The sequence below is a fragment of the Protopterus annectens genome, chromosome 16.part0, assembly GCF_019279795.1.
Source record: "Protopterus annectens isolate FY-2018-M chromosome 16.part0, PAN1.0, whole genome shotgun sequence".
Taxonomy (NCBI): Eukaryota; Metazoa; Chordata; order Ceratodontiformes; family Protopteridae; genus Protopterus; species Protopterus annectens.
The window spans coordinates 359699795-359719673 of NC_056750.1; the positions used below are offsets into that span (position 1 = coordinate 359699795).

At 38.0% G+C, this 19879-nt stretch overlaps 1 protein-coding gene across 1 annotated transcript in view; it reads right to left on the reverse strand.

Moving 5' to 3' along the window:
* VAV2 (vav guanine nucleotide exchange factor 2) overlaps positions 1 to 19879 on the reverse strand; it is a 3316635-nt gene that overhangs the window by 424182 nt on the left and 2872574 nt on the right. Inside the window, exon 19 of the mRNA XM_044058536.1 lies at positions 2934 to 2950. Within this exon, the coding sequence (XP_043914471.1) occupies positions 2934 to 2950 (17 nt within the window). The remainder of the gene's footprint in view (positions 1 to 2933; positions 2951 to 19879) is intronic.

Below are 19879 nucleotides of genomic sequence, written 5' to 3' on the forward strand. Positions count from 1 at the left end.
ACCGCTGGTTCTTTGACCCAGCTCCCTCATTTAAACTCCATTTTGCTTAGAACTGAGAATTTAAGCTGTGTATTTCAGGTGTGTAAGCTACTCTGACACCATAGTGAATAAAGCAATTAAATAACTACAGGGCCATAGCCAAACATTGTGGAATTTTAAGTCAGCTTCCAGAATGGGGTTGCCCACTCCTAAAAAGTGCAGGTTTCTTCAAAAATTACCTGACCACACATTTTGGAAAACAATAAAAAAGGCTATTTAACAAACTGTATCAGCATGAGACATGGAAAGACTATAATTTTAAATGTGTATGTAATGGTGTACACAGTGTATGCTTGGCTGCTGTGCTGTAACTTTCAGTCATATTTTAAGATTTTTTTAAAGCATTTTGCTCACTTATTACTTTTAACCTTATTCAATCTGTTTACAGTGTGAAGCTTGCAGCATGGCACTTAATGCTGGAATGTGCCTCCCTTAAGAGACAGTTATACAAGAAAGTTAAGAGCATAACAATATCAGTGTGGATGTGTCCTTCAGCTGGATTACTGAAATTAACAAACATTTTATTTATTTATTTACTTGCTTTTGTTTACCGGAATGGTCCACTGGGCTGAAAATGAGCCCATTTTCAGTGGAGTCCCTGGGAGAAAAGCTCCACAGTAAATGAACAAAAACATCAAATCAAATGTATAGATAGACATGTGGTTGCAATACACTTTATACATCAATAAAAGGGCAGCCACAGTGGTGCAGCGGTTAGCGTTGCTGCTTCACAGCAAGAGGTTCTCTGGTTAGATTCTCAGCTGGGGTGTCTTCTGTGCGGAGTCTGCATATCCTTCCTGTGGTCGCGTGGGTTTCCTCTGGGTGCTTCGGTTTCCTCCCACATCCCAAAGACATGCAGTAGGTGGATTTAACACTCTAAATTGGCCCTAGGTGTGTGTGTGTGTGTGTGTGTGTGTGTGTGTGTGTGTGTGTGTGTGTGTGTGTGTGTGTGTGTGCCTTCTGTGGAAGGTTGAGTGCCGGGCTGGCAACTCGACACCGTAAAACTCCACTGCCAATCATGAGCGGACAGATGATCCGCTGTGGCGACCCCTAACTGGGAAAAGCCGAAAGAAGAAGAAGACGACAAATATTAACACCGTAAATCATACAGACATAGGTAAACATATGAATGCAGTACACTTATATATAAGAAGAAATATGGACAAATTCATAAATCATGGAAATACAGATGTTGAAGCAGCAGTTTAAACTATTTACAGGAAGTAGTTTCTCATAAAGAGTATAGTAGTATAAGCGTTGCTAGCAGATTAACTAAGCTAGAATAATAATTAGGGACATTATGAGGTTAGTATGTAAAGAATGTTAGCAGGAGATGTTACATACTGGTATGTGGCACTGCTTGGAAAAAGCTGAGTATACATATTTTTGATGATTGACTCTTAAAGCATGTAGTGCGTAAGCCTAAGAGAAATTTTTAAACTTGCATTTTTTTAAGGGATCATTTCAGCAGTGAAAGGTCAGTATTATACTACATGATGGGCCAGTTCACTAAGTCTGGAAGAAACCATACAAAAACACTACTACCTGCTCAGCTGAGTGGCAGATAACAGCCCTTTTAAATTGGTGATTCAATAAAGGTTAATGTGTCTCCTGTCATAAAGTGACAGAAAATTAAGTGAAGAAAATAAAAATATGACTTGGTTAAAAGGAAAAACATATTAAAACTGATTATTAAAAGAGAGTTGTGCTACATGGAATACATTTGATTCTGTTACTTTGGACTGTGTCGCTCTTTTATTCTGACCCCCCCCCCCCAATCTGACCAAGAATGAGAGGGCTCTTTTTCTGGAAAAGCACTGATATTTACAAGTAGAAGAGGCTTAAGCTTGCATGGGGTATGAGACATCATCAGGTCTAAAGGAAATGTTTCCTTTCAGCCAATGTATAAAGGCATTATGTAATCAAGTTCACAGTCTCTCTAGTGAATGTAAATTACTAATTCTTTCTTTCTTTATTTATTGTCAAGTTTGAGTTATCACATACTATGGTGTGGATTAATACAGTATGAGGAAGAAAAGATAAAAACACAGAAAAATATGGCGTGGCCAAGCACTGGCATGATATCAGTTCCAAATGGCAGAACACAACATAGCCTGAAATTATAAAAGTATGAGTTACACTTAAGTCACAAGCAGCACTCAAAATCTATCTAAAGTAGACTAATTCTTCTCCTCTGATGTCTAGGAAAATGCTGCAAAATAAAAAAAAAAAAAAAACATATCGAAACAAGAAAATCTGAAACTGCAACTCCCATACAGCTATGCAAAACTAAGTCAAAAACCTACTACTGTGCAGGCCAGTAACTTCCAAATAGTAATTCTCAGCATATGCTTGCATATAAAAATGCAACACTGTCTAGAATGAACAACATGCAGGAATTTTGTATTCCACAACCCTGTACTTTAATATACTGCTTACATAGTTACACACCTCTGGGGAAGGGGCAAACACCTCTGCTATGCTTCTCTTCTTTTACATGCTGCTTCTTATTTCTTTCCTTAAGAAAGACTGCAAATACATTAACTATTACTGATAAGTATTACATGTCTTGGTTATACTCCATACTCCTGACTAAATGACTTTTAATCCTAGATTCTGATTTCAAAGAGTGCCTAACATCAGTTCATTATGTTTTTGTTATTTTTATTTATATACACAATAATAAAACAAACACAATAAAATAAAAAGGAAATTTACACCTGCTGCTGAGATACTTCTACACCACAATGTTTACTTTGCTTAAAATACGATCCCAGAAAAAAAGAGGTAATTTTATTTATAAAATTGATACTCTCATCTAAGATATACCAAACTAGCTGAAATACTTCAACACTTCTTTCTCCACAAATTATATTAAACTGGTCATAACTTACCACATCGTCTGAAGAACCTGAAAAAAAATTAAGAAAAAAGTCTGTCAGAAAGAAATGCATCACAGGACATGAGCATAGATGCATTCTGTTATCTCACATGAGAAACCCCCAAACCTAGTCAGTATCTTTGTGGGTACTGCAATTTCACTTAAAAATCCCATACCATTTATTTTCAATTTTTTTTTTTTTTAATAAAAAAACACATAACATTGTTATTAAAAGAAGGGCAAAAATTACCTTTAAGCTAAATGGAGCATGGGTCATAAGCTTTAAAGTTTGTCATCAACAGAATCTACAGTATACAAGTCTAATATCAAGGATTTAGTTTCATCTTTTATTATTGTACTGTTAAAATCAACTGTACTCATTCATTTATTACAATAGATGTAATTTTAAATAAGATTATTAACAAACTTAAATACATTCATACATAAATTATGCCATTTTGATAAACCAGTGGGAACAAATTATTCAAAACACAAAACAGTCTTCTTTACATAATTCAGATTTAGAATTTGCAATAAATGTATTTCAGTCTGTACTGTAAAATCAGAATTTACTAAGTCTGATGGCAAGGCGTTTATCTTAACAACATCAGAACAATCAATCTTACAAGCTCTGGTGATGTTTGCCTTTTCCATTTACAAATGACTTGCATGGTCACTATTTTTAAGGTTAACTCCATCTATAAAGCAAGCCTTACCTGCATTTGTAAGCTTTATTATTTCCACTGACAAATGTCTGTAGTTGTTGCTGGTGTTGGCAACATCATCACGTGTTTTTAAACCTCTTCTATTGCCATTTTGTCTAGTTTCTTGTACATTTCTCCCATGAAAATTATTGCTTTCTATTTATACTACTGCCCTGTGTTGAAAGTACCTTTGTTCTTTCACTGCCAATGCCTTAATGCTTGTGGTAAAAAGTCAAGACTATTAAGCAAGCAATCAAAATTAGGTACATGATGAGATGTTTGTATTTTATTTATTTATTGACCGGGAAAGTCTGACTGGGTCAGGAACCCATTTTCAGTGGAGGTCTGGGGAGAAAAGCTCCATAAACACATTATGAATGCACAGTCATTTACAAGAATTTATAGAATTTACAGTACAATATAACATATAGAGAAAAATATTAATAAATTGTGGGAAATTACATTATCAGAAAGAAACAGAGTAATATATATATATATATATATATATATATATATATATATATATATATAGGTTTACTATCAAAAGGCAGAAAGGCAGTTCAACATCAGGCACCTGTTCGAACATGGTAGGAGCGACATTCAGAATGTCGACAGTTAAGCAAATGTCAGTTCAACAGATCATCAACAAGACAGGGACATGAAGCATGTCTGGAAGCGGCAACTGTCAGCATTAACATCGAAAATGGATTGCCGATGTTATTAGTCGATCATTCGACCTCATTAATATTCATGAGGTCAATGAAATGTATCGAGGACATCATCGTTCGTGGTTGTGAATCTTGCGGTTTTGACAGTAATATATAATTTTTTTTGTAAATACTGAAATAGGTTGAAAGTTAAGAAAGGGAAAAGATCACTAGGAGTACTTTTAGGTTGAAAGTTAAGAAAGGGAAATAAATCACTAGTTTTAAAGGGGTGAAGGAATACAATGATAGTTAAGGTTAGTGAGATTTATAATAAGAACAGAGTTGTTTAAAGTAATTATAGATCAAAAAGAGTTTCCTACTGGTTTTGATGGGTAAAGATATGGGTATGCTAGAGGAAGCTTCAAGGACAGTAGGATGTTTATCTATATGGATAGATGCAGGGGCAGATTTTAGTATTTAGTACGTAGTTCTTTAGGGTGAGTTTAAATTTGTTGAAGCAGCTAATCGTATTTATGCTGGTTGGAAGTGAGTTCCACAGTATAGTGACAGCATATGAGTAAAGACAGTGCCCAGCTCTTTTGTTTGGTACATGAACAGTTATGAGTTTAATTTCCAACTGAAGGGTTCTGGTGGGGCTATAGGGTATTAAAATATTCTTAAGAGCAGGGCATTTGCTTGGACTGTAGACAATTTTATGTGCTATGGAGAGTTGAAGGAGGTTAAGGTGATGTGGAAATTCCAACCAGTTTAATTCACTTAAGACTTGGCAGTGATGGAAGTGATATGAGCTGCTTGTGGCAAATTTGGTGATTTTATGGTAGCAGAACTTGGGCTTATTTTGTAGAGATGAGTGCAGGTTAGCAAAAATGAAGGCATCGTATAACAGAGAGGGGAGCAAGTAAGTACTGGTGAGAACTTATTTAGTGGTGCTGTCAATAAAATGTTTATGTCTGTACAGGGCTCCTAGTTTACAGTGGGTTTTTTAATGGCATTACAAACATGGTGTTCAAATATAAGTTTACTGAATGGTAATACCTAATAGTTTAGCATGGGATATGGTTTCAATTTCTGTGTTGTTTTGGGAGAACATATGAAAGTCAGGTGAGACGGGTTTTGCTGCGATGAGTAGAAGCTTTGTTTTTTTGGCATTAAGGAGTAGCTGTGAGTTGGTTAACCAGGCTTCAATTGTGGTGAAGGTATCTTGAATTTTTTGTTGGAGTTGTTGGAGATTATTTGAGAAGGAGATGATGGTAGCAACATCTGCATATTGGATAATAAGAGCTTAGAGAAACAGCAGTGTGAAGGTTGTTGGTAAAAATGTTAAAGAGTAAAGGTCCAAGTATGGACCCCTGTGGTACTTCAGTTTGTTTGGTTTGTTATTCTGATAGGGTATTTTGCTATTTTATGCATTGTTGCCTGTTTGTGAGGTAGCTTTTAAACCATTGGTGGGTGGGGTGCAGCCAATATTAGAAAGGTGTTTATAAGTTTTGTGTGTGCTACTGTACCGAAAGCCTTTGACAGGTCTAGTAGTAGAGTACAGAAGTAATACTACCAGGGTTGATGGCTCTCTGTAAAGTAGCCATGAAGGAGATAAGTGCTGTGCTTGCACTGTATGAAGAGCAAAAGCCATGTTGGGTGAGGGTGAGTAGGTTGTTGTGTGTGAGATGGTGAAGTAATTGTTTATGGATGTACTTTTTGAGTAGTTTGGATAGTGGGGAGAGGATAGAGATTGGGCGATAGTTACAGGGTTCATTGGAGTTACCTCCTTTGTGTAGAGGGGTGATGATGTATTTTTTCCAGAGGCTGGGGACATAGGATTTTGTAATTGAGTGGGTGATAAGAATGCTAATGGGCTAGCATGCTTACTATGGCCTTGGCAGCGAGTTTTAAGTATTCTGCTGGAAGGTCATCAGAGGAGAGAGAGAGAAAGAGCATGGTTTTAATTTTCTGAGGAGTCTCTGAATTTCTGTGGCTGCTAATGGTTGTAGTGAGAAAGGGGTATATGGTGTAATACTGATTTAGTGAGGGGGAGAAGAATTGTCTATGGGGAGAGAGGATCTTTCTAAGTGCGGACCACTTTCGTGGGGCAGAGGAGGAGGTGGAATGGAATTTGTATTTCTTAAACCCTTGATTACATGCCTTTTACTTTTACTTACAGCTTCAGCATATTTGACTTTTTCTCCTAAAGATGTTTTGGTGCTTCATGTTCATATGTTAGATGGTCAAACGTCTGACCTATTGATGTCTGACTGCCATAACCCCACATTGCATACACAGAGTTGTCAGTTGGAACACAGGATTAAGATGCTGTTAATAAGCTGCCCCAGTGGTCTAGTGTTTGATTCCCTAAGCCTTGACTGACTGACTGACTGTATGACTCTGAGCAAGTCAGCTCCCAGGCTGAGTCTGAAAAAGGTATGGAGTTCAGTGTTCTATCCCAGTAGGCAAATAAAAATATATATATATTTCTGAAGGAAGTTAATAAATTACTTCTGATATCAGGAAGCTTACTCCATAATCTTGGAAGGCATTGTGTAATGTATTGTCATTTTGTATGCTTTTATTATTAATTTTTACTATTAAGTTGACTTATTTCACACTGGCTCCCAGCACAGACTTCAAAAAGGAAATGGATCAGAATGTTCTTACAAGTCAGGCAGAAGTTACCTTTAAGTAACGTCAAGCTTTTCCAATTCTATGACTTATCTAGTATGGTAATGCTGTACCTCTTCAAGCTGTTTTAGTTGTCTTGCTTGAATGCTACAAAATACACTACACTTTATTAAATAATGGATAAGATCAATAAAGAGGTACAATGACCTCCCTAGAGAGACCAGACATCCCACTTGGAAATCAGATGGGGCAGAAAATAATCTTTAACTTTGATGGATACATACTGGTTAACGTTTAACAATGCATGCTTTTATCTGCATTGAGCCATGTCACCTAATCATACTATATTCCTTTTATATTGCATTTAATGAATAATGTGTGTGCATTTGCCTTGTCTTGCACTGTCACTGAAAAACATTCTTTGGCCAGCCTATTTACCCAGTCGACAAAAGAATAAACAGGCAAACAACAAAACAGTGCTGTCTAAATAAAGGATCATACTTCTGATGATACATTTCCTCTAACTACAATGAAATAAACTAAATTCTCAATATAATTATTGCAAAGTACAATTTCATTTCTGATCTTTTTTCTGGTGTTACTCAATTCCATTCATTTTACTTTTGGGGTAGGAGATTACACGGATATTTACAGCCTTTTTACCTGTTCTAGGATGTGGTACTGCTAGGAAAAGCACAATTCAAAATCTTTTGCTTATACATGAAAATGATAATCACACAGTGCTAGTGAAAGTTCTCACTGCCAAAGTTGTACGAGAATGAACACACACACACAAACACACAAGCGCATGCACACAGATAATACACTAGTATGAAGAAAAAAGAAAAGTGGGAATAACAAATCTAAAAGATGGCAGCATCAATGTTAAAACAGTCTGTTCTCTGAAATTTTGCAAAAGCAACAGCAATCCATTGGTGAGTAGGTTTGAGTTACCTGTATGTGCTAGGCCTATATACAATCAACAGCAATTTACTGACATAGTTTTATCCACCTACATGTGTTTGGTCCACTTCTTTGTTTTGCAGAAGGAATATCATAATGTATTTTGTTTATAAATGGAAGTATCAGCTTATTGTGTTGTTCTTGTTTTCTTTGTATTATCTTACAGTGTTATGATGCTTTTAGACACTAAAAGGAAAAACTATAGGTGTCTTTACAGAAATTATGCATGCAATTACCTAGCAATAAAAGTCAACTGCATTCTTCCAGTGACACAAAGATCTAATGAAATTACTGAAGTATACAAATATTTCATATTTTGCATCATTTTCTTGTCACAAGCAGGAGCAGAAGGAAAGAAACGTTCAGCAGACTTTAACATCTGCTGAAACATTTCTCCATGATTTATTTAATAAATAAAGTTTGCTGACATACAGGGTATTGAATTATTAGGAATTTGTCGTCAAGTTTACAGTTTAGTTGTGCTGGTTTCCTTTACAGTAAGTTAAAGTTTTAACATGCATGTCACATCCTAGCACAGGGGTAGGCAATCAGATTCTTACTCAGGGCAATACTAGGAGGAAGACTGGAAGTGTGACCTGCAAGGATGGAAATAAAGAAACGCGGATCAAACACTTCTGTCTCTGGTGTCTTCTTTTAGAGCAAATGAACGCCTTGCATGCCAACTGCCAACCATCTCGGGCAAGGACTAACAGGACTAAGAGAGCTCAGGCCCTACAAGGGGACCACAGAGGTTGTTAAAAGAACCCAGGGAAACCCAACTCAGTCTAAGGGTGACTGTAATAGGTCTGGCTTACTAGAATACCCACCAGGTTCCTCTGTAAGGCTGGTCAAAGGGCAACTGTAATAGGTCGGCCTTACTAGGATACCCTCCAAGTTCCTCTGTAAGGCCACATACACCACAAGAACCCCCAGACCACAACTTCAGGAGCCCAGCCTTACATAAGGGGGCACCCAATGAGATCTGATCTGACAGGGTACCTAGGGCGGACCTTGTAAGGGCCACTTCAGCTCTAACCAACACAACAACAGCCCTCTTCAGGGCTTCAACAGTCCTCATCGGGACTACAACAGTCCTTATCAGGACTTCAATAGTCCTCTTCAGGACTACACCTGTCCTCTTCAGGACTACACCAGTCCACATCAGGACTACAACAGCCCTCCTCAGGGCTACAACTATAAGGACACCCCAGGACAACTACAATACAAATTATCTACTGAAAAGTCCTTTTGAGGACTACTTCCTGAGCCTCCAAAAAGCGCAATTCTTTCCAGGTAAAATGTTCTTCCCTCCTGAAATTTATACCCACCCTGTGAGCTACACTCTAGGAGCAGTAGGTTTCCCTCCCTTGTACATTTTATCTATTTTCTTGGAAAACCAAAGACTCAGACAACTCTCATAAGGCACAATATTGTTTGAGTCTTCCTGCCCTGACATCCAGCCGCTTCCTAAGAAATCGTCTAAGAAACTTAAACCACAGACTTTAGCCTTCTCCATTGTGACTGATACTGAGACCTTGGACAGTCTAGTTTCTACACTGGACCCTGCTATCATGACCCTGTCAGAGGGCAAGATGTGGTAAGCCATTCATATATCCAAAAAGACTGATCCAGTATCCATTGCAGATGAGAAGGGGGTTGGGGGTGGGGCTAAGCTGTTTATTTCCAAGGGACCAGGTGGCATTCTTCATATTCTTGTCAGAGAAGAGGTACCTGAGTCTTTAAATGAAGTTCATCAAGACAAAAGGTGGGTTTCGAGGTGGAAGAAGCACAGTACAAAGAGATTTCACTGAAACAGAGCTCAATTAAGATTAAGGAGCTGGTGAAAAACTATTGTCTCTTTTGCTCATAGTTAATTGAGCCATGCAAAATAATGAAACAGTGATTGTCCTTGACCCACTTAATCTGGATTATGTAATGCACTTTTCCTGCCAGGAACATGCATGTGCCTCGGGTGTACCTCACTTAAGTTTTATCACAGCTTGGCCTAGAAAGTTCCTGCTGTACTAACTGAAGAGGTCAAAATAATTAAAACAACTTTTTTTTTGAAGGAATGGATAATGAATACCAAATGTACACATCAAATTGCAGTATCAACAATTTGTTATTGTTAGATGAAGCAAACAAAGTTTTTCTTCAGAGACTGCATCCAGCTATGTCTCCCTTCTCTTGTTCAGTGTGTGTTTATCCTTTGAGTCATTAATGTTTAATATAATGTGCTTTATGCTAAATTCTGAATCTGTGTTCCTCTAAGGTGAGATTGCACTTTATCCTAAACTTACTCTTAGCTACGTAAACAGATATAATGTTTGCAGACCCACGGAACAAACTGCTTCCCCATGTGATTCATTTGGAACAGTAAAATAAAGGTCTTACAGGCTTGCAAATCATTCTACATGTTGAAGTACATTTAGAATCTTATGGCATGCAAAGTTGTTCTTCTTCTTTCGACTTTTCCCACTAGGGGTCGCCACAGTGGAACTCAGGTCTGCTAATGATTGGCAGTAGATTTTTACAGTGCCAGCTCAACGCCCAGCCTTCAACGAAGGCACGCCCAATCACGCATGTCTTTCGAATGCCACTCGACTGTGGGGAGGACATGCAGACTCCACACAGAAGGTGCTTCAGCTGAGAATCGAACGGGAGAATCTCTTGCTGTGAGGCAACAATGCTACCACTGCACCATCATGGCAAATTATGGCATGCAAAGTAGTTTTCTGAAACCACTATCGGGATTTATGCTTAAACTAGCTCATAGAAGACACTTCCTAGAAAGACATAACTGACTATTAGAAGTTTTCTCATACTGGCAACATTATTCAAAGTAAAGCAGACAAGCACAATTTGATATTTGCTACTGGTGGCTTTTAGTATAAAAGAGTTTAGAAAAGAAACAAATGTAACATCTTTGTATAAACACTTGGTTTATAATGCCCATATTACTCCTTTTTTAATTTCTCCAAATCTTTTGGGTTTCTAATACAATGACGGGAATGGACCCCATTCCTAAGTCAAAGTATGATTAAAGTTCATGAAATTAATACTGTTTCAAACTTTGATGTCAGTCAGAAGTGCTCGTTGCAGCACCTGTAATGTTCCCAGTAATGACGACTCCTGCATATGGAGTTAACATGTATCAGTGACATATCTAAATACAATTGTAGATTCTTTTTTATAAGACTCGTTGCTCCTACTACTATTGGAACTGTCTGGGTATCTTTCTTCCACATTGCTCTCATTTCTGCCTGCAAATCCTGATATTTTATGACTTTGTGTCTTGCTGTATGCAAGACACTGTAGTCACTGGGTGTAGCAATTTCAATGATCAATGTTACTTTTGTCTGCTTTTCATGGACCACTATATCTGGTTTTCTTGCATTTATCTTTTGAACTGTTGGTAGTGGGAGATCCCGTGTGATGTACACTTCTTCATTTTCTATGACGCATTGTGGCTCATGTTTCCAGTGTTTTTCAGCTACTTCACTATTATAATGTTTGCACAATCCCCAATGCAGCAGCCTTGCTACATTACAATGCCTTTCATTATACAGCCCTTCTGCCACTAGTATGTTGCAACCAGCAACAAGGTGTGCAACTGTTTCCAATTCTGTTTTACAAAACATACATTTGTCCACTTCTCCCACATATTCAATGGAGTTTGTAAACCAACGTGTACATAGACCACATTACTTCCTTTGTGAAGTCTTACACAGAATACAAGACTGTCTTTACGGCATTCACACCTATCGCACCTTTTTTTATACTTCCATTTAACACACGTAGCTCCTTAAGACCTCATGACATTTTCAATAGTAATGATAATGTGTAATATTTCCATACATACATTAATATTCCAAACCTGTTACTTATAAACTATTGAAATTCAGGTTTCTTAAGGCACTCGGTACCAGCAACCTTTAAAATAAAATAATAAAAAAATGAAGAAAGAAAGAACAAAGAGATTAAACAAAACAGAAGAAAATGTAAAAAGGAAAGCACAGCTTTGTGTAAAACTGCACAAAAATGAGATAAATCATATAAAATGCATAGTCTGTTGGAATAAATTCCTAAAAACCTGCATAATATAAGACAAAACAACTAGATGAAAGCTGCAAATCAAGAATAACTCCAAGATCAAACAGATGGGTTTTGAGACTATTTAAAAGTAGATGGATTCCCTAAGTCACTGCATAAAGAGATTTCAGAGGTAAGGAGCCTGTTGACAAAAGGCTCCAGGTGTACTCCAGAAATCTTCAACAGCCTCAGAGATGATGGACATGAGAACTTCAATGGACAGCAGTGGACTAACAGCTCCTTAAGGTAAAGAATCCAGATTGTGTGGGGTTAAGTAAATAAGAATAACAAAATAAAATGACATGAGATCAAACAGCCAGGCAGCAGAGACTCTGCAGAACATAGGTAGTATGAAGCGAACATGGACCATCTTTTAATAACTAGGCCACAGGAGTTTTGACTAATAATCAAGTTCATTACCACGGAGCCCTAGGGAATGATAAATGCAATAACTGGGACATAAAGTCCCTGAGGTGTGCACCGCCAGCAAAAAAATCTTCAGAGGAAAGTAGGTACTTATGAGAAATGTGAAAATGATGGTAAGATGAAGCTTTTACAACAGATAGTATCTGGTTTGTAAGTGCGAATCCGTTATCATAAGCACACCAACATTTTTTATCATCTTCACAAAAGCTAAACTATCAGCACTGTAAATTATAACAGCATTAAGGGTTGAAATAATTGCATTCCACTAAGATGGTTGAACTGATGGCATTAATCTTGGTCATGTTAAGCCACAGGTGACTAACAGTTATCGAAGTCTAGATGAATTTCAAATACATACTTTAGTAAATACATAATGAAAACTCCAGCAAAGCTAGATCTTCCACTGAGTGACCTTCCAAACCTCTTGTATCAGAAGCACACGGGATATATGCAAATGACCCTTATGAACATCAGGTGTTTCAGCTAATTGGCGATTCTGAATGCCCCTGACTTGTTTCGTCATTTTAATGGACAATTTCAGGCCAATAAAGCCAAACCCCACTAGCTGTGGATATGCATATTTCGGCCTTGTTATGACCTCATCAGCACAGCACAAGCAGAGTGCTTGACTAAGCATAAGAAACACAGGGCTGTTATACCCAGCTGATGTCCATTATCATTAGGGTCACTGCAAAAATATCCCAAACAACAAACTAAAGCAATGAGCAAGAAGGTCACTGAAAAACCAATCGGTAAAAACAAAATGAAAACTCCAGCAAAGAAAACGACAAAACAAGACATGGGCATTCAGAATCACCAATTAGCTGAAACATCTGATGTTCATAAGGATCATTTGCATATATCCCATGTGCCTCAAATACATACTTTAGGAATCCACAGAAGACAACATATCCAGAGGAAAAGAAAGGTAATGCTGACAATCATTACACAACACTTAAGAACTCTTTGCAGACCTACAGATGTAATGGGATAAACAGATAATGAACTTATCTCAAAAAAATCTGTTGGGCACTTCCTGTATGGTAGCAAGCAAACATTTTATGGCAGTACCTTTAGTTCCACAGGAAGTGAACTGACACTCAAGAATAAAATTGCGGTCTACCATGTCAAATCTAGAAGAGAAATAAAGGAGGACCAAAATAAAATTAATGTCACTGACACCTTACCATTAGGAAGTCATTGACAACCTGATTAATGTCCGTCTCAGAGCTGTGTCTGGGCAAAAAATGGACTGGAATGGATCATGAACCTGGTATCCCCTGAATATACATATTCAAACTGTGAGAAAAAAAACCTTCTCAATTGCGTTACCAATTAATGGAAGCTTACAGAAGGCGTAGTGATTATCCAAGAAGTCAGGATCTACATTGCACTTATCCTTCTTCTTTAAAAATGTGGCCTCCTCTAGGTCAGATAGGCAAGCACCAGCACTTAAGAAAGCAGTGATAACTTAGTGAATTACTAGCCCAGAACTAAAACTACTGCATTCAAGGGCAACCATCAGAACCAGGACATAAAGTAAAACCCATAGTGTGACCATGGATAAAACCAATACAAACATTTACTGTGTTAGATAAACAAGTCACCAACAACTGTACGGAACCGTGTCACCCCCCCCCCCCCCTTGATGTTTTGCCTCAGAATTTATCAGAGCATAAGCTGGGGGAGGAAGAGACAGATTATGGTGTGTCATTTAAATGAGCATTAGTACTGTAATATAACTCTGGTTCATATATTGTCAAGGAAGTTGTTAAAAGGAATTGGAATATTTTCAGATATAACAGTAGCATTTTTCATAAATTAGGTGAGTCGCCATATCTCGTGTACAAGACAGCAAGAAATACTAAAAACTTGGTGGAATCCCCCCAACAAGTTTAGTGATGCAAACGTCAACAAGAGAAGTACTAGGAAATGCAGCATATGCAGCCAGTGTAGATATATCTGTGAAGACAAGCTTATATGCCTTAACATTTTGAAATCCATAGTTTACTCTGTTAAAAGAAATTGTAACAGCAAGGGATTAGTTCATCTTTCTAGACATTCTACATGTTTTGCCTTCTATGTTAGAAAGACACAGCATTTAAGAAATGTATTTGTGAACACAACTTTGATATTTTAAAAGGTAATACCAATATCACCTTATACAGAAGATGGTTGTATGTGAGGCTTTTTAAGCAATTCTGTTTTGTTATTCTAGAGAGAATAGAACATAGTGCCTGAGGCAGTTCCTAGGAGAATAGAACAGAGTACAGAGTTGCTGTGGCAACTAAAGTTAAATGCTATGAACCCACTGGGGATTAATGATTACATTTCCCTATTACTGGTCCTAAAGCAGAGGGCAGCTAAGCTATAACTGGTAGTGTTTTAAACTGATTATACAAAATTTATTTAGTTTATTGTAAGTGCTTGTTTATAGTTAATGAGTCATTATTCAAAGAATTCCGTTTTACTTTACTACTTTATCAATTTTTTTTACATGTTTGGAGTGTAAAAAGTATTACATAATGATTGTTTTTAGGCATGCTGTTTTATAGTAAGTAGTAATAGGTCTTAATAAGACTTTTAGTTTTTGTTGGCTTTTATAGGTCATATGATGATTCATATTATCTGTAAATGTGACTTTGTGGGGATTTTGTAACTCATTCTGAGAAACTACACAACAATTAACTGGATGAAAGTGTTGGCTTAATGGTGAATTTGTCAATAAATCTTTTTACTGGTTTTATCCATGGATTCTCTATGGATATTATTTTATGCCCTGGCTCTGACGGTCACCCTTGAGTGTACTAGTTTTGGTTCTGAGTTATTGGTGCATGCATGCTCCGGGGGTTTTGTTTTGTTGAATCATTAACGCAGGCACATCAAGACATGTGAAAAACAATTCTGTTGGGGAAGAATCCAGTCTACAGGTAAGAGCCATGTGCTTGATATCAGGAAAGCTAGTTTCAAAAAGTCAGTCTTTTAAAACACACACAAAGTTAAAGCTCAAAGCTCCATGTAAGTATTGCAAATACACTTTGAGGTTATTGTGGTAGACAAGACAGTCTACAAACAGACTAACTTAGAGGTAAAAAAATCTAAGAAATCTTTTCACATACTTCCAAAGAAAGTTCTCGGAGGGTGAAAAGCCTAACTGGATTACTTAGGCTCTCAACATGCAAATGAGCATGGCTGGTTTATTAGACAGAGAGAAGACCTTCTTTAACAGGAATGTAGCCTTTTTTCAGGGAGATTTCTGTTTGATAAAGTGCATAATGTTCATCAAGTGTAAGACTTACTTCATATGGGCTTTTATTGCTGTTTTAAATCTAACAAGATGCAGTATACTGGTTTGTATTTGGAGTGGGTATGCAGCTTCTGTACAAGATAGGTAATAAAATACATTTCCGGAATTTGTCTGTACTGAATTAGCAATATAATATCACAAAAAGTAATACCCATTTTTTCTATAACACTAAACTGTCCTGTAGCTGGTACAGCATCCCAAATTCCTTGTACTAGACAAGACAATAGAGCTGAGAAAACCTTGGAAATGAATTGCAGTTAAGTTCAAATTGGTAAAATGGTACTACAAGATAATATGTACTTGTGCATAAGTGTAATTTCCTGTATTGTTTCCAAACTGAAAAAAAAAGGAACGTAGATATGCCCTCAAGCACATATGTAGCAAATGCACTCCTTTATAGGTGATTAGACTGTGTCAGTCAAGTCACACTGCACTCAAGTTTCTGCTGGGGTGGGTATATGACATACTCCGGATGAGGAAAACAACACGTGCAATACACATCTTACTAAAATTATAACAGCTAAAATCATATTTATTTCCCCAGAATACTGTTCTTTTCTGTCACTGAATATATATTGCCAAATATATCAGCTGACCATCACAACACAGCCAAGTCAACTTAAGTACTGAGATGAATTTAAGTCTTTAAGGGTGGCATGACAAACTTTTGTGTATTATCTGCTAAGTGTTTACATACAATTCTCTCAAAAGTTTTACTACAATTATGTCAGTGAATGACTGGCATATGGTAACTTATGCACAGGTACCAAATTAAGGCTTTTACGGGCATTTTAAAATAAAGTCTGCCAAGCTGTATTTTACTTATTGTCTATTTGGAGGTACACAGAAATATTATTCTGTTCACAGTGGGAAATGCAATATATGTCCACAATATATCTGTAATGAGCTTGCATTATACAGAACTGAAAAAAATCAAAGACTTTCAGGAATATTGCCATTTTCTGTCACTGGAATTATGCTAGCCACTCCAATACAGAGTTGTACACAATTACAAGCAGCATGTGAAAGTAAAATAGGACCTATGTGTTTACACACAAATTTACCAACTAACTGCATTTTGCAGATGAATATCATATTTTCCTGACACAATGGATGCAAAGTATGATACTGCTTCACTGGCAAGATAATTTATTGGTAGGTACAACTAGCAGGAAGATACTGCCATTAGAATTCTCACCTGTATGTCATTTGGCTCATTATAAATATAAAGTGATGTGGTCTGGCAGTCAAGCACTGTATTCATTAGCAAATCATCTTTAGGGTGTTATAACATCAGAACCAAATGCAATCGTAATTTCTTAAAGAAAATATTATGTCATTTTTTGTTTGTTGTTTTTGTCAGAGCAAAAACAAAGATTTTGCAAGCGCAAACTAGTATCTTTATTTTTCAAATGCTGTCTCATTGCCTTTAACATTAATTGATCATACAGAGTGCTGCACATGAGTTAGGATCCAGATATCTTATAATAAAAATTTTAAAAGAAAACGTGAAAGCAATCCAGAGGCAAATTTATCTGTAAACAGAATCAAAATAAAGTCAGAATAGCCTCTTAAAAGTAACATTTACAAACAATTAAAGGAGACCCCTGCCTAAAAATCAAGATTTTCTTTCCAAAAAATATTTTTCCTTCCATGTAATCCAAGACCAAACACTTTGCATACAGAAAAGAAAAAATAGAAGTTATGTTCTTACCATAACGTTCCATGTTAGTTGTCTTCTTCTCGCCTTCTTCTTGCTGGATGGGTTCGGAGCCGACCTCGGCTCTGACTCGGCCACTCTAAAAGCTCGAGAGTTGGTTCCACCGGCTCGAGGCTCCCCTTATATCCCACAATGCTAGGCGTGAGTTACCTAAGATCTTGTTTGTAAGCTAGGCCCAGCCTATAATAACAGCAGAATAACTAGAAACAAAGTCCACCTCTATAAACAAGGGTGAAGAGAAGGGTGACCTACATCCTGATCTAGGAAATATGCACAGCAGAGCATATACCTAAAGTAAAGAGGTGGTAGAAAGAGAGGTCACAATCAAACTCCTCTAGGTCTGTCCAGGCCAGGGGGAAGGAGGGTGGGGCAAGAAGAAGGAAGAAGACAACTAACATGGAACGTTATGGTAAGAACATAACTTCTATATGTTAAGTTGTCTATCTTGCCTTCATTCTTGCTGGATGGGACCGTCCCTAGCACCTTGTCCCGGTGGCCTAACGGAACAGACTCTTGAGAACAGTGGAACCAAAGTTAGCTCTATGCCTAGAAGCTAAATCCAACTTATAATGAGAAATGAAAGTGCGAGGAGTAGCCCAAGTAGCCGCTGCACAAATGGTGTCAATAGGCAGTCTGTCTTGGAAGGCTATAGAAGTAGCCAAAGCTCTGGTGGAATGGGCTTTAGGTTTGTTAGGCAGCTTTTGGTGTCTAATTTCATAAACAAGGGAAATCAGAGATGTTAGCCATCTAGATAATGATACCTTTGAAACTGAAAGTCCCTTTCTGCCTTCTGCATAGGAGACAAACAGCTGGTCAGATTTTCTGAATTGTTTGGTTCTATCCAAATAGTACCTTAACTGACGATGAACATCTAGCCAATGCAATTTTGTTCAGATCTATTGGAATATTCTGGAAAAACACAGGAGGTCAATGCTTTGATTTAGGTTAGACTTGAGGCTATCTTAGGCAAAAAGGACGGGTTGGTTCAGAAGATACCCTGTCCTTATGGAACAACAGATAAGGAGGTCGACAGCTGAGTGCATGAAGTTCTGAAACTCTTCTAGCTGAAGTAATAGCTACCAGAAAGAGAGTCTTCCATGATAGCAATTTTAAAGAACAGGAGGCTGCAGGTTCGAAAGGGGGAAGAATCAAAGAACTAAGAACTAAATTTAGGTCCCAAGGAGGAGGAGGATTTCTTACAGGAGGTCTGAGTAGAAAAACTCCTTTCAAAAAGGCTTTGCAAAGCTTGTGGGACATTATGGCAGACTCTGAAATACCCACATGAAAGTTAGAAATAGCTGCCAGTTGAACTTTAAGAGTAGAAGGAGATGAACCTGCATGGAAGAGTTCAGCTAGAAAATCAAGGACCATTTGGATGGAAGCAGTGAAAGGATCTATGTCCCTTCCTTGAGCCCAATAGGAAACGTTTCCACTTACTCAAATAAATCTTTCTAGTGGAAGATTTATGGGAAGCTATCAAAATATCTCGAACAGAGTGAGATATTTGAGGAAGCCTGGCTAAGGTTGGAATTGGAGGAACCAAGCCGTGAGGTTCAGAGGGGGAAGGGAGCGATGAAACTGACCCGACTGATGGATCAAAAGATCTGGAACTAGGTCCAGATGCCAAGGTCGCTCCGACAGAAAATGATGCAGAAAGGGGAACCAAACCTGTCGAGGCCAGTAAGGAGCAATGAGGATCAACGAAGCCTTCTGAGCGATAGCTTTCTGTATCACTTGAGAGATTAGTGGGAAGGGAGGAAATGCATACAGAAGTCCCCGGGGCCAAACTTGGACTAGAGCATCTCTGCTGGGCTGGCCTGGTAAAGGGAATAGGGTGAAATAATCTCTGCACTTGCTGTTTTGGGGAGTAGCAAAAAGGTCGCAGCAAGGCTGACCCCACTTGAGAAAAATTTCTCTCACAACAGAGTCTTTCAGAGACCACTTGTGAGGCATGAGGATAGCTCTGCTCAACTTGTCTGCGATTTGATTGGACTTCCCAGGGATGTGCGTTGCTATCAGAAACCGCTGAGAAGAAATCGCCCATTGCCACAGTCTGAGTGCTTCTCGACACAGGGGGTAGGACCTGGTTCCGCCTTGTTTGTTGATATACCACACTACAGACATATTGTCCGTCTGGATTGCTATCGTTCCCAAGGGAAGAGAGTCTTGAAGGGCTTGCAACGCTAAAAGCACTGCTCTCATCTCTAGAACATTTATGTGCGTGGCATTCTTCTGGTTGCCATGTGCCCTGGACAGTTCTGCCCTGATAATGCCCCCCCCACCCGATCAGGGAGGCGTCCGTTGTCAGTGTAGCAACCGGAGGGGGAGGAACAAAGGGTCTTCCCAATAAGAGCTGAGGGAAGACATCCACCACAGAAGATGATTCCTGCATGTTTGCGTGATCATAATGGTGTGGGACATCGGAAGTTGCTGGTATGACCATTGTGTGAAGAGCATCCATTGAAG